The 13,198-nt window shown below is 38.6% G+C and overlaps 1 protein-coding gene across 4 annotated transcripts in view; it reads right to left on the reverse strand.

Moving 5' to 3' along the window:
• LOC124802909 (synaptotagmin 1-like) overlaps nt 1-13,198 on the reverse strand; it is a 1,021,155-nt gene that overhangs the window by 43,466 nt on the left and 964,491 nt on the right. For all 4 annotated transcript variants that reach the window (XM_047263978.1, XM_047263977.1, XM_047263975.1 and 1 more), the window contains one exon: nt 12,329-12,462. In XM_047263978.1, the coding sequence (XP_047119934.1) occupies nt 12,329-12,462 (134 nt within the window). The remainder of the gene's footprint in view (nt 1-12,328; nt 12,463-13,198) is intronic.

Raw genomic sequence — 13,198 nt, forward strand, 5'->3', positions numbered from 1 at the left:
CGAATCTGCTCCAGTCCGGAATCCCTGAATCATTACACCAACAACCTGAAAACAGCTTTCGCATCCCGCAACTACCCTCCCGACCTGGTACAAAAGCAAATAACCAGAGCCACTTCCTCGTCCCCTCAAACCCAGAATCCCCCACAGAAGAACCACAAAAGTGCCCCACTTGTGACAGGATACTTTCCGGGACTGGACCAGACTCTGAATGTGGCTCTCCAGCAGGGATACGACTTCCTCAAATCCTGCCCTGAAATGAGATCCATCCTTCATGAAATCCTCCCCACTCCGCCAAGAGTGTCTTTCCGCCGTCCACCTAACCTTCGTAACCTGTTAGTTCATCCCTATGAAATCCCCAAACCACCTTCCCTACCCTCTGGCTCCTATCCTTGTAACCGCCCCCGATGGAAAACCTGTCCCATGCACCCTCCCACCACCACCTACTCCAGTCCTGTAACCCGGAAGGTGTACACGATCAGAGGCAGAGCCACGTGTGAAAGCACCCACGTGATTTACCAACTGACCTGCCTACACTGTGATGCATTCTATGTGGGAATGACCAGCAACAAACTGTCCATTCGCATGAATGGACACAGGCAGACAGTGTTTGTTGGTAATGAGGATCACCCTGTGGCTAAACATGCCTTGGTGCACAGCCAGCACATCTTGGCACAGTGTTACACCGTCCGGGTTATCTGGATACTTCCCACCAACACCAACCTAACCGAACTCCGGAGATGGGAACTTGCCCTTCAGTATATCCTCTCTTCTCGTCATCCGCCAGGCCTCAATCTCCGCTAATTTCAAGTTGCCGCCACTCATACCTCACCTGTCTTTCAACAACTTCTTTGCCTTTACACTTCTGCCTCGACTGACATCTCTGCCCAAACTCTTTGCCTTTAAATATGTCTGCTTGTGTCTGTATGTGTGGATGGATATGTGCGTGTGTGCGAGTGTATACCTGTCCTTTTTTCCCCCTAAGGTAAGTCTTTCCGCTCCCGGGATTGGAATGACTCCTTACCCTCTCCCTTAAAACCCACTTCCCTTCGTCTTCCCCTCTCCTTCCCTCTTTCCTGATGAGGCAACAGTTTGTTGCGAAAGCTTGAATTTTGTGTGTATGTTTGTGTTTGTTTGTGTGTCTATCGACCTGCCAGCGCTTTTGTTCGGTAAGTCACCTCATCTTTGTTTTTATATATAATTTTTCCCACGTGGAATGTTTCCTTCCATTATATATATATATATATATATATATATATATATATATATATATATATATATATATATATATATATATGCCCTGAATATATATGCCCTGAAATGAGATCCATCCTTCATGAAATCCTCCCCACTCCACCAAGAGTGTCTTTCCGCCGTCCACCTAACCTTCGCAACCTCTTAGTTCATCCCTATGAAATCCCCAAACCACCTTCCCTACCCTCTGGCTCCTACCCCTGTAACCGCCCCCGGTGTAAAACCTGTCCCATGCACTCTCCCACCACCACCTATTCCAGTCCTGTAACCCGGAAGGTGTACACGATCAAAGGCAGAGCCACGTGTGAAAGCACCCACGTGATTTACCAACTGACCTGCCTACACTGTGAAGCGTTCTATGTGGGAATGACCAGCAACAAACTGTCCATTCACATGAATGGACACAGGCAGACAGTGTTTGTTGGTAATGAGGATCACCCTGTGGCTAAACATGCCTTGGTGCACGGCCAGCACATCTTGGCACAGTGTTACACTGTCCGGGTTATCTGGATACTTCCCACTAACACCAACCTGTCAGAACTCCGGAGATGGGAACTTGCCCTTCAGCATATCCTTTCTTCTCGCTATCCGCCAGGCCTCAATCTCTGCTAATTTCTAATTTCAATTTGCCGCCGCTCATACCTCACCTGTCTTTCAACTTCATCTTTGCCTCTGTACATCCGCCCCGACTGACATCTCTGCCCAAACTCTTTGCCTTTACAAATGTCTGCTTGTGTCTGTGTATGTGTGGATGGATATGTGTGTGTGTGTGAGTGTGTACCTGTCCTTTTTTCCCCCTAGGGTGGGTCTTTCCGCTCCCGGGATTGGAGTGACTCCTTGCCCTCTCCCTTGAAGCCCATATCCTTTTGTCTTTCCTTCTCCTTCCCTCTTTCCTGACGAGGCAACCATTGGTTGCGAAAGCTAGAATTTTGTGTGTATGTTTGTGTGTCTATCGACCTGCCAGCGCTTTTGTTTGGTAAGTTTCATCATCTTTCTTTTTATATATATATATATATATATATATATATATATATATATATATATATATATATATATAGAGAGAGAGAGAGAGAGAGAGAGAGAGAGAGAGAGAGAGAGAGACACCAAGCAATTACTTCATCCTTCACATGTTTTGTGCCAAGAAACATCAAATCATTCTTTTTCTTCAATGGAGTGTACATCTCCACCGTTGAGACACCCCCCAGGGGGTCCACAAGTCCTGTGGATACGTGTGTGGCGAGCACGGGATCCCGAGCTAGTGCAGCTCTCTGTCCTTTCCAGGCTGCATATCTTCCTTTTCCACATCCTTCCCTGTCCCCGATTCTTCCCCCTTCCCCTTCCCTTCCCCTTCTCCCTCTCTTTGGGAGTATGCTTCATGCCTATGTTCGGAGACGGATGCTTGTGACTGTAAGACATGGTTTCTCTTCTTCTATCTCTGTACTGGAAAGTCTCTGTTCTTACTTTGTGCTTCTCTTTTCCTTGATTCTTCTCTTTACCTTCTTCTCCGTGGTGGTGTTTGAGGATTCTTCTCCTTTTCCTTTTCTTTGTTCCTCCATTTCTCTTTCTTTCCATGCTGTGCGTGTCTGAAGGCCGACCCACATGTTCCCACATGTAGCCGGTGACGGGGTAACACGTAATTCCCCACCTTCATCTTTAAATGACATTATTTTTGCTTTTAGTTGTAACTTTTTCATTTGCGCTATTTCAGTTTCAGATTATGTGCCATTGTTACTTCTATGGCGTCCATCCTGCATGGAAATGACACAATTTTACTTATGTCATTGATAACAGTCTTTCATTCTATTACCACAGGGACTGACACAGACCTACAAGAATGTTATTTTTAACCTATCTCCATGCTATGATATGGCATTAAATCTTACGCTTCACAAAAGTGCACAACGAAAAATGCAATAGTGCATTGAAAACAGTTTTAGCTAAAACTGAAAATGATGTTATTTAAACAATTTATTGATGCTCTGGGCCCATATTAGAAGAAGTTAATCATCTTCATCTATTTCCTCTTCTCTTTCCTTAATACTGTCTTCAAGTTTGTTTCCTTCATATGGTACTTTTTATATATTAATTACTGAAGGCCTTCTTCTTTCCTTAGTAGCCTAATGGCTTGCCATCTGATCTCTTGATATTTACACAGATGCTTCTCTTCTCTTTAAATATTTCTTTAAGTTTGCTATAGGCAGTGTCTATCTTTCTCATTATTATGCATGGTTCAACAGCTCTACACTTCTCTTGTGGCCAATTTTGATTTACTGTTTCACACTTTCTGTCAATCTAATTTTTTAGACATTGTGCTTCCATTTGCCTGTTTCAATTGCAACATTTTTAATATTTTCTTCTGTCATACTTTAAATTCAATAAATATATTCTGTGTACCCAAGGATTCCTACTGGGCTCTATCTTTTTGCTTACTTGTTCCCTTGTGCCTTTCAACACTTTATCTATCTGAACTATCCACTCATCTTACACTGTATTCCTTTCCCCTCTTTAAGTCAATTGTTACCTAATTCTGCATTTAAAACTCTTGACAGCCAATGATTCTTTCAACTAATGCAAGTTACAGCTCCCTAATTACCTACCTTTCTGTAGTCTATGCAGTTTTAACATTCATAAATAAAATATGATCAGTATCCACATTTGTACCTGGAAGGATTTTGCCATTTAAAATCTGGTTTATAAATTTCTGTACACGAATTACATAATTTATGTGAAACCATACAGAGTCTCCAGTTCTCTTCCACACATATAACGATCTTCAATGATTCTTAAACCAAATATTAGTGATGATTTGACTATGCCCATGCAAAATGCTGCCAAGTGACTGACTTTTCCTTTCTTTCCATTCCTCTGGTTCATGTTCTACTGTTTTTCCATCTGTTTCTTTTCTTACTACTTAATCTGAGTCCTTCATTGTGTCCATTAACAATACAAATACTTTCTTTTATCTAATCATACATTCATCACCTGGAGAGCTGATGGACATGTGAACTTGTAATACTGTGGTGGATTCGGATCCCTGGGAGGGGGCTACTCAAAAGGATGCTGTTATCAAGATAAATAAACCTGGCTTTCTAAGGGATGGTTGAAAATAGTTACATTCCTTAATCAGATAGGTAAGTTAGAGAATTTAAAAAAAGAGAAATGAATAGGTTAGATATAGAGGGAATTAGTGAAGGGTGGTAGCAGAGAGAACAAACTTGTGGTAAGCTGAGTACAGGATCATCAACACGAAACCAAGTAGGGGTAATGAAGGAGTAGTTCTAATCATGAATACGAAAATAGGAATACAGGTGAGCTACTACAAACAGTGTAGATATCACATTATCATACCCATGGTAGAGAGCTAAATGACAGAAACATAATGAATATAATAAATGTCACAACACAGAACTATAGATTTGTGAGTCAAAATTGGTATCCAAAGTAATGCAAAATAACTTATTTACTCAAGCATCTCATTATAGCCTACATAATACTGTAAATAGCTTTCATGAATATTGCTCACTCAAAGCAGAACCAAATTGTTTATGTGCCAAGAAACAGAAGAAAAATGTTATCAATTGACATACACTTTACCTGTAGTAATTACAAATTATTTTAAGGGTGTATTATGATAAATTCTACAAGAATAACTACTGTAACATCCTTATGGCAGATGGGAAGAGGTGTACAGAAAAGACAAAGTGATGCTAAGAAAGAACTAATGGTAATTTCAGTCTTGAATCCAGCAACAAAAGAAATGTAGCATGGAAAATAATTAACATAAAAACTATATTCAGATCTTCAGGAGTTTACTGCCAAGGTGAAGGTGGCCATGTAAAATGATTGAAATACCAGCAAAATGGTAGGTAATCCTCTACGAGTTGGACTGTAGAATGTCAGGAAGTGTGAATGGGTTAGGAAAAGTAGAAAATCAGAAAAGGAAGATACTGAGGCTCAATCTAAATATATTGGAGTCAGTGAAATGAAATGGAAAGTAGATAATACAGGTTTCTGGTAGATATATATGGGGTAATATCAGTAGCAGCAGAACACTGTGTGACGTGAGCTTTATTGCTTATGAATATGAAGCAGGTTGAAAAGCGAGTTCACAGCAAACTTTGAAGTCAGGGCAGCCACAGCTTTTATGTAATATTTTGGAAAGATAAGACCGCTTTAGCTGCAAGTCCTAAATGAATAGACATGATCAGTTTGCAGCATTTTAGCAGCATCAGCAGGTGAAATTAAATCAAGTCACGTTCACATCAAAAAAGAGAACTCATAGTATCACAGGAACATTCTATGTGATTTTCTTTTTTGACATCTGCTACTTGCAGAAAATTTGCTGATTATGAACAATGGGTCATCCCATTCTCCTTTTTAATATTCACAGGAACATTCTATGTGTTTTTCTTTTTTGACATCTGCTACTTACAGAAAATTTTCTGATTATGAACAATGGGTCATCCCATTCTCTTTTTTAATATGAACATGACTTGATTTTATTGCATCTGATGATGCAGCTAAAATGCAATGAAAATGGCAATGCCTATGAATAAAGGACTTACAGCTAAAGCGGTCTTGCCTTTTCAAAATCAAAAGCAAGCCAACACCATCACAGATAACTTCCATATACACAGTGATGACACAAGTAGAACATGAAGAGATAAAGAGTGTATATGAGGATACTGAATGGTTAACTCAGTATGTAATTTAATTGGACAGATAAAAAATCTACTCGCCAAGTGGTGACAGAACACACACATAAAAGAAAGTTTCAATTAGACAAGCTTTTAGAGCCAGTGGTTCCTTCTTCAGGCAGAAGGACTGAAGTGGAAGGAAGAGGGGTGAAGGAAAAGGACTAGAGAGGTCTAGGAAAAGGGGTAGATTTCGGGAAAGTCACCCAGATCCGCAAGTTAGGGGATACTTATCGGACGGGATGAGAAGGAAAGAATGATTATTGGGGGCTGCATCAGATGAGATTTCAATCTCATCTAATGCAGTCCCCAACAATCAGTCTTCCCTTCTCATCCCATATGGTAAGTATCCACTGACCTTTGGTCCTGTGTAACTTTCTCAAAATCTACCCCTTTCCCTAGTCTTCTCCAGTCCTTTTCCTTCATCCCTCTTCCTTCCCCTTCAACCCTTCTGCTCAAAGGAGCAGCCACTGGCTCTGCAAGCTTGCCTAATTAAAATCTTCTTCTAAGTATGTGTTCTGCCACCGCTTGGTGAGTAGATTTTTTATCCATCCAATTAAATTATTTTGTTGAAAATTGTTTTCATTCTTATAACTCAGTATGTAAATAGAGATGAAAATCTAATAAAAAATGGAACTCAGAGTTAGTGGGAAACACAGGTTCAATTGCAGGAATGAGAGAGGAGAAACACTTTTCAATTCTACAGTAAATATTTGCTGGTAATAAGAAACACACTGTTCAAAAATCTCATAAGAGAAGGAAGTGTACTGGGGAAAAGCCTGGAGACCTGGGAAGATAGGATTAAATCATGGTGAGAAAGAGATTCCAATATCAGATGCTGGATTGTAAGACATACCCAGGAGTAAATATAGGCTCAGATCACAATGTAGTAATCATGAAGAGTACACTGAGGTTTAACAAAATCATTAGAAAGACTCAATGTGTCAAGAAGTGAAATATTAAATACTAAGGGATGATGGTTTGCACTTGAAGTTCTCTGAGATTGTAGATACCATAATACTGACTATGACAGAAGCAGTTCACTTGAAAAAGGATGAACATCTGTAAAAAGGGCAATTACTGACATTGGGCAACTATAGGTACAGGAGATAACTGCAAAAAGACCTTACTAACAAAAGAAACACTTCAACTGTACAGTGTTTGCTCAACGTAGCTGAGTGGTCAGTGTGACAGAATGTCAATCCTAAGGGCCAGGGTTCAATTCCCAGCTGGGTCAGAGATTTTCTCCACTCGGGGACTGGGTGTTGTGTTGTCCTAATCATCATTATTTCATCCCCAGCAATGCGCAAGTCACTGAAGTGGCATCAAATCGAAAGACTTACACCCGGCGAACGGCCTACCCGACGGGGGCCCTAGTCATATGGCATTTATTTTTATTTAACTGTACAGTGAAAGAAGAAAGTATAGAACTGTTTAGCAAAAAACAAGAATGCAGCAATATAAGTGGCTTGGGAGTGAAATACATAGAAAGTGGAGAGAAGCTAAAATGCAATGCCTAGAGAAAAAAATGTGAAAATCGAGAAGGGAATGATTGTGAGAAGGTGAGTTTCAGCATACAGAACAGTCAAAACAGCCTTTGGTGACATTCAAAGCAAAGGCATCATAATGAAGAGTGCAAAATGAATTCCACTGTTAAGGAAAAGGAGAGAGCGGATAGTTAGAAGGAATACCAGGAAGGACTCTACCAAGGGGAGAAACTGTCTCCTGATGTGACAGAAGAAGTGTAAGTCGATTTAGAAAACGCAGCTCTACTAGTATAATCAGAGTTTAACAGATCTTTGGAAGACTTGTGATTGAATAAGGCAGAAAGGATAGATACATTCCTTTGAAATTTCTAAAATCACTAAGGAAGTGGCAACCAGACAACTGTTCAAGTTGGTACTAGTATGTAGAATCTTTGAGACAGCAGAGATACCAACATACTTTTGGAAAAATATTGTCTATGCAATCCCAAACATAAGTAGGGCAGATAAATGCGAGAACTATTGCACAATCAGCTGAACAGGCCATGCATCCAAGTTGCTGACATGTATAACATACTGGAGAATGGGAAAGAAAATTGATGATCTGTTAGATGATGATCAGTTCAGCTTTAGGAAAGATAAAGGCACCAGAGAGGCAGGTCTGATGTTGCTCCTGATAACAGAGGTAGGACTTAGAAAAAAATCAAGGCACCCTCATAGGATTTGTCAACCTAGAAAATGATGATTTTAATTGTGCAAAATGTTTGAAATCCTCAGAAATATAGATATAAGCTAGAAGGGAAAAAAATGGGCAACACACAATATGTACCAAAACCAACAGGGAACAATAAGACCAGAAGACCGAGAGATAAGTGCTGATGATAATACGAGCCAAACAATGACTCAGAGAGTTTTCAGTATAATACTGTCTTCCTTCCACTTGAAATTTTATGATTCCTTGATGCTACAGGATGTGTCCTATCAACCACTGCCTTCTTAGTGAAATTGTGCCTCCAGTTTCCTTTGATTCAGTGCCTCTTCATTAACTATTTGCTGTCTGCCTGATAGCTGAATGGTCAGTGTAATGGACTGCCATCCTAAGGGGCCTAGGTTTGATTCCTGGCTGGGTTGGGGATTTTCTCCAGTCAGAGACTGTGTGTTGTGTTGTCTTCATCATCATTTCATCCCCATCCAGCATGCAGGTTGCCCAATGTGGCGTCGAATGTAATAAGACCTGCACCAAGATGGCCAGACCTGCCCTGTAAGGAGCCTCCCGGCCAATGACGCCAAACGCTCATTTCATTTCCATTATTTGCTCTACCCATCTACTATTCAGCATTCTTCTGTACCATCACATTTCAAAAGCTTTTCTTCTCATCTGAACTACTTATTGTCCAAGGTTCACACTAATTAAAGGCTATATCCCATGCAAATACCTTCAATACAGTGTACTAAGACTTAACATTTCTATTAGTTGTTAACTAATTCCTCTTTTACAGAAATAATTTTCTTGCTTTTGTCAGTCTTCATTTTACATACCCCCTACTCCACCTACTATCTGTTATTTTGCTGCTCAAATAGTGAAATTCATCTACTAATTGTAGTGCCTCATTTCCTAATCTACTTTCCTCATAATCACCTGTTTTAACTCAACTGCATTCCATTAACACTTTCTTTCTTCATCTTCTAATTTAATTCAGAATTGCCTGATTTAGTTCAACTACATTCCATTACCTGTTTTACTTTTGTTGATTTTACTTTATAACCTTTTTCCATGATACTATCATTCTGTTCAACTGTTCTTTGAAGACTTCATGACCTTTGCCATCTCTGACAGAATTACAATGTCATTGGCAAACCTCAAAGTTTTCATTTCTTCTCCCTGAACTTTTAATTCCCGGTCCAAATTTCTCTTGGTTTCCTTTACTGCTTGCACAATGTATAACACTGGGGATAGGCTTTGACTCACTCCCATATTAGCTACTGCTTCTTCTTCATGTGCTTTGACTCTTCCAACTGCAGTCTAGTTTCTACACAACTTGTAACTAATCTGTCACTCCCTGCATTTTATCCCTACTACATTCAGTTTTGAAGAGCACTGTCCAATCAACACTGTCAAAGTTTTCTCTAAATCTACAAATCTAATGAACACAGGTTTGCCTTGCTTCAACATATCTTGTAAGATAACTTGTAAGGTGAGCATTGCCTTGTGTATTCCTAAATTTCTCTGGAATGCAAACTGATCTTCCCCGAGGTCAGCTTCTACCAGTGTTTACATTATTCTGCAAATAACTCTTGCCATTATTTTGCAATGAAGACATATTAAACTGATGGTTTTGTAGTATTCACATCTGTCAGCACCTGCCTTCCTTGGAACTGGAATTATTACATTCTACCTGAAGTCTGAGGGCATTTCCTCATGTCATTTATCTTGCACACCACACAGAAAAGTTTTGTCATGGATGGCTCTCCCAACGATCCCAATAATAGTAAGGGGATGCTGTAAAGATGTGCATGTACACCCATGGATATCTGCTTTGGCACACACTTTTTTCTGGAAAGTCCATTGTTGAAAGTGTCAAAAAGAGTTATGTTTGATGTATCAAAGCCTAAAGTTTCAGCAATAATAAGTGTAAACTCTGGAGATGATAAGCATTCTAATTGTATATAAAAACTGTCACAAAACATGGACATATTCTTGCAGAATCATGGGAGATATATGGCAAACACTGTAGAAAACAGTTTTTTAACACTCTTGAGGTGCGTGGAATCATGAATCCTGGTACTTAAGTTCAAAAAATGTTAGTAGGCTGTCATCTTAAAAGCACAAAAAATGATTATGTGAACCTAATAGATGGTGTAGCATGCAATGAAGGTTATGATTTATGCAAATATGCAAGGAGAAATTTTTGGCACTTCATCACTCCAAGGTATTTGTTGTGAACATTTCAAAGAGACATGATTTGATCTATGGTCATATGCAAATGAAGCTACCTTACAAACAAACAATAAATTAACAAAGACTTGCAAACATTTTGTGTTACAAGTGTAAGCAATTTTAGCAGAGAGTTGTTTACTAATCACAGAATACAGCAAATATGCAAGAAGAAGACACAGTGACTGCACACTCAGAACTTATTCCCCTTCAATCATTATAGCAATCAAGGTAATTTACAGGCTCAGAATATTCTAAGAGCAACAGTTAACAATGAGCCTGTTTGTTTCAATGCTCTCACATATTTTAGGGAATTTTTGTAAAATCAAGTACTCGAAAAGCCTTTGACATTCAGAAAGACTGTGCAGTGTGGCACTTTGAGGCATGTGCAACTGAAATGGTATTTCAGATAGGTAGGGTCACAATTTACTACATTTAAGTGGTTCTATCTGCAGTGGATGCGGAGATTCAACACATATTATGTGTGTTTAGCAATAAGAGGAGTCTCTATCAGGGGTGAAAAAAGGAAATGCATATCCACCCACACACACATACATAAATGTACGTCAACAAAAAATAACCTGGACAACTAGAAATGCTGCATTAGATTAAGCTGATTAACCCTTTTTGCAGGTGCATTTTTTGTAACAACTTAGTGAAGATAATTTTTTTTCTGTTCTATTAGAATCTTGATCAACTGACTATATTTATTTTTTGATAACTTTAATTTTGTGATTTAGGACCAAAAACTATGGTGGTACATATATCACCACAGCACCTTTGTGAAGGATTGAAACTATGGTGTAAATGGATTTCCCACTTCCCTTTTGTGAGCTGTTAGGTGATGCCATTATATGTAAAAAATAATGAACAGTGTTTTCGGTTTTTATTTAATGTTTTCTTTTAACTTATTTAAAAAAATAGTTGTCACTGATATTAAAGTTTACTTAACACAATGTGAAAAGAATCCTTGAAACTTTATCATGCAATAAAGGTATGATCTGATGCAGGTACACTGCAGAAGCAAAGCAATGTGCTCTGACAACAGTAGTGGTCCCATGACAAACAGAAATTGGTTGTTGTAGCAGTTTTCATACACATGGTGCAGTGTAGTATCACACGATTTCAGGCATAGACAGAGGTTATAGGACTTATCGCAAAAGCTTTGGGATACCCCAAAGTTGGTGGTGACAGATCAATTTTGTGGTAAGTATACTCGCCAAGCCTCTTCCAGAAACTATTTTGGTGGTAACCATACTTCCCAGTAACCATTAAAACACCGTTATATGCTGGGATATATACTTCCCACAGTCCTGAGGACTATATTTCACAACAGTGGTTTGTAAGTCACATATATGGTAAACAAAAATGAAAATATAAAGCTGTGCACAAATGAAATAATAATTATTAGGTGTTACTGCATATTTGCTACAATGTTAGTGCAGTGGAGTGCCACTAGATGCCAGGAGTGTACAGAAGTGCAAACACATATTCCCTCAAAAGCTGTAAAGAAATACTTTTAGTGGGGAATATATCCACCACGGTCCACGAAAGGGTTAAATACCTTGCTTAACGCATCTCATTACTGCAATTTCAAATTTTAACATTTACTTTCATTAGCTTTTTGGGAAAGAACATTTTCCTTGGGTAATAGTATATGAATCCATAAACTTCCACTTACAATCTATGGCGTTGAGTAACAGCTGTGAAGAAATTGGTCAAAGATAGTAGTTACACATTATCACACCCAAGATGCAGTGGGTATTAATAAACAAGTGAATGGTCAATTTTCAATAACAGCTTTTCTCAGTGGTTTGTAACTCACATATATAGTAAACAAAAATGAAAATCATAAAGCGGTGCACAAATGAAATAATAATTATTAGGTGTTACTGCATATTTGCTACAATTTTTAATGAGTCATTTAAAACTGAAATTAATTAGTGTAAAAAGTATGTACAAACCTGAATTTGTTCAAATGGCACCTCAAAAGTAAACGATTCATTATAGTAAGGGTTTAATGTACACTTCTTGATACTTGTCTTCTTTTTCTTGAGGCGTTTTCCATTCTGCATCAGTGCTATCTTTACATATGGGTCTGTAAAATGAAACAATTGTACTCATAACTATAAAAATAAGCATGTTGACATATAACTCTGTTTACCATGTGTTTGAAGTTATTTTGAGGAATAATGAACATATTTATGACAAGTCCATTTTTGCAGTCAGAAATAATATTAATTTCATTTGTCTTTAACGTGAAACATACACATTAGTTAAAACTAGTTACACTTCTAAGTGAATCAAAGAAAACACCACACACAACTCACTTGGAATAACCCACTTTCACCCAATAAAAGTAATAACCACAGTTTTATAGTTTGTAAAATTACAAGTCTTGTAGTTGAAAAAGTTCTTGAAACATTACAAGGGCAGTATTCAGTTTTATAATTTGTAAAATTGCAAGCCTTTTAGTTGACAAAGATCTTGAAACATTAAGAATGGCAGTATGTCTCACAGAGTGACAGACATAAATATGATTAAAAATCACTGAATAGTAGATGCACTGACTTGTTAACATGCACACAAACAACATTAAAAACTGTTTAGTTTTTGGACAAGTCCTTTCTCAGGAGGCATGAGGTGTATCGGTTAGGAATGTGGGAAGGAGAGGAAGCAGGTGTATGGGATAAAAAGAAACACACAGGCCTGGGTACCAGTGAGTTTGTGCAGCACACAAAGATAATAATGCAGAGGGCTAGACTGGTAAAGCATTACAGCAGAGGAGGGGGAGACCGTGAGGATGATGTAGTAGGTGCAGGGTGATTGAATTT

Source organism: Schistocerca piceifrons, chromosome 6 (genome assembly GCF_021461385.2).
Source record: "Schistocerca piceifrons isolate TAMUIC-IGC-003096 chromosome 6, iqSchPice1.1, whole genome shotgun sequence".
NCBI lineage: Eukaryota > Metazoa > Arthropoda > Insecta > Orthoptera > Acrididae > Schistocerca > Schistocerca piceifrons.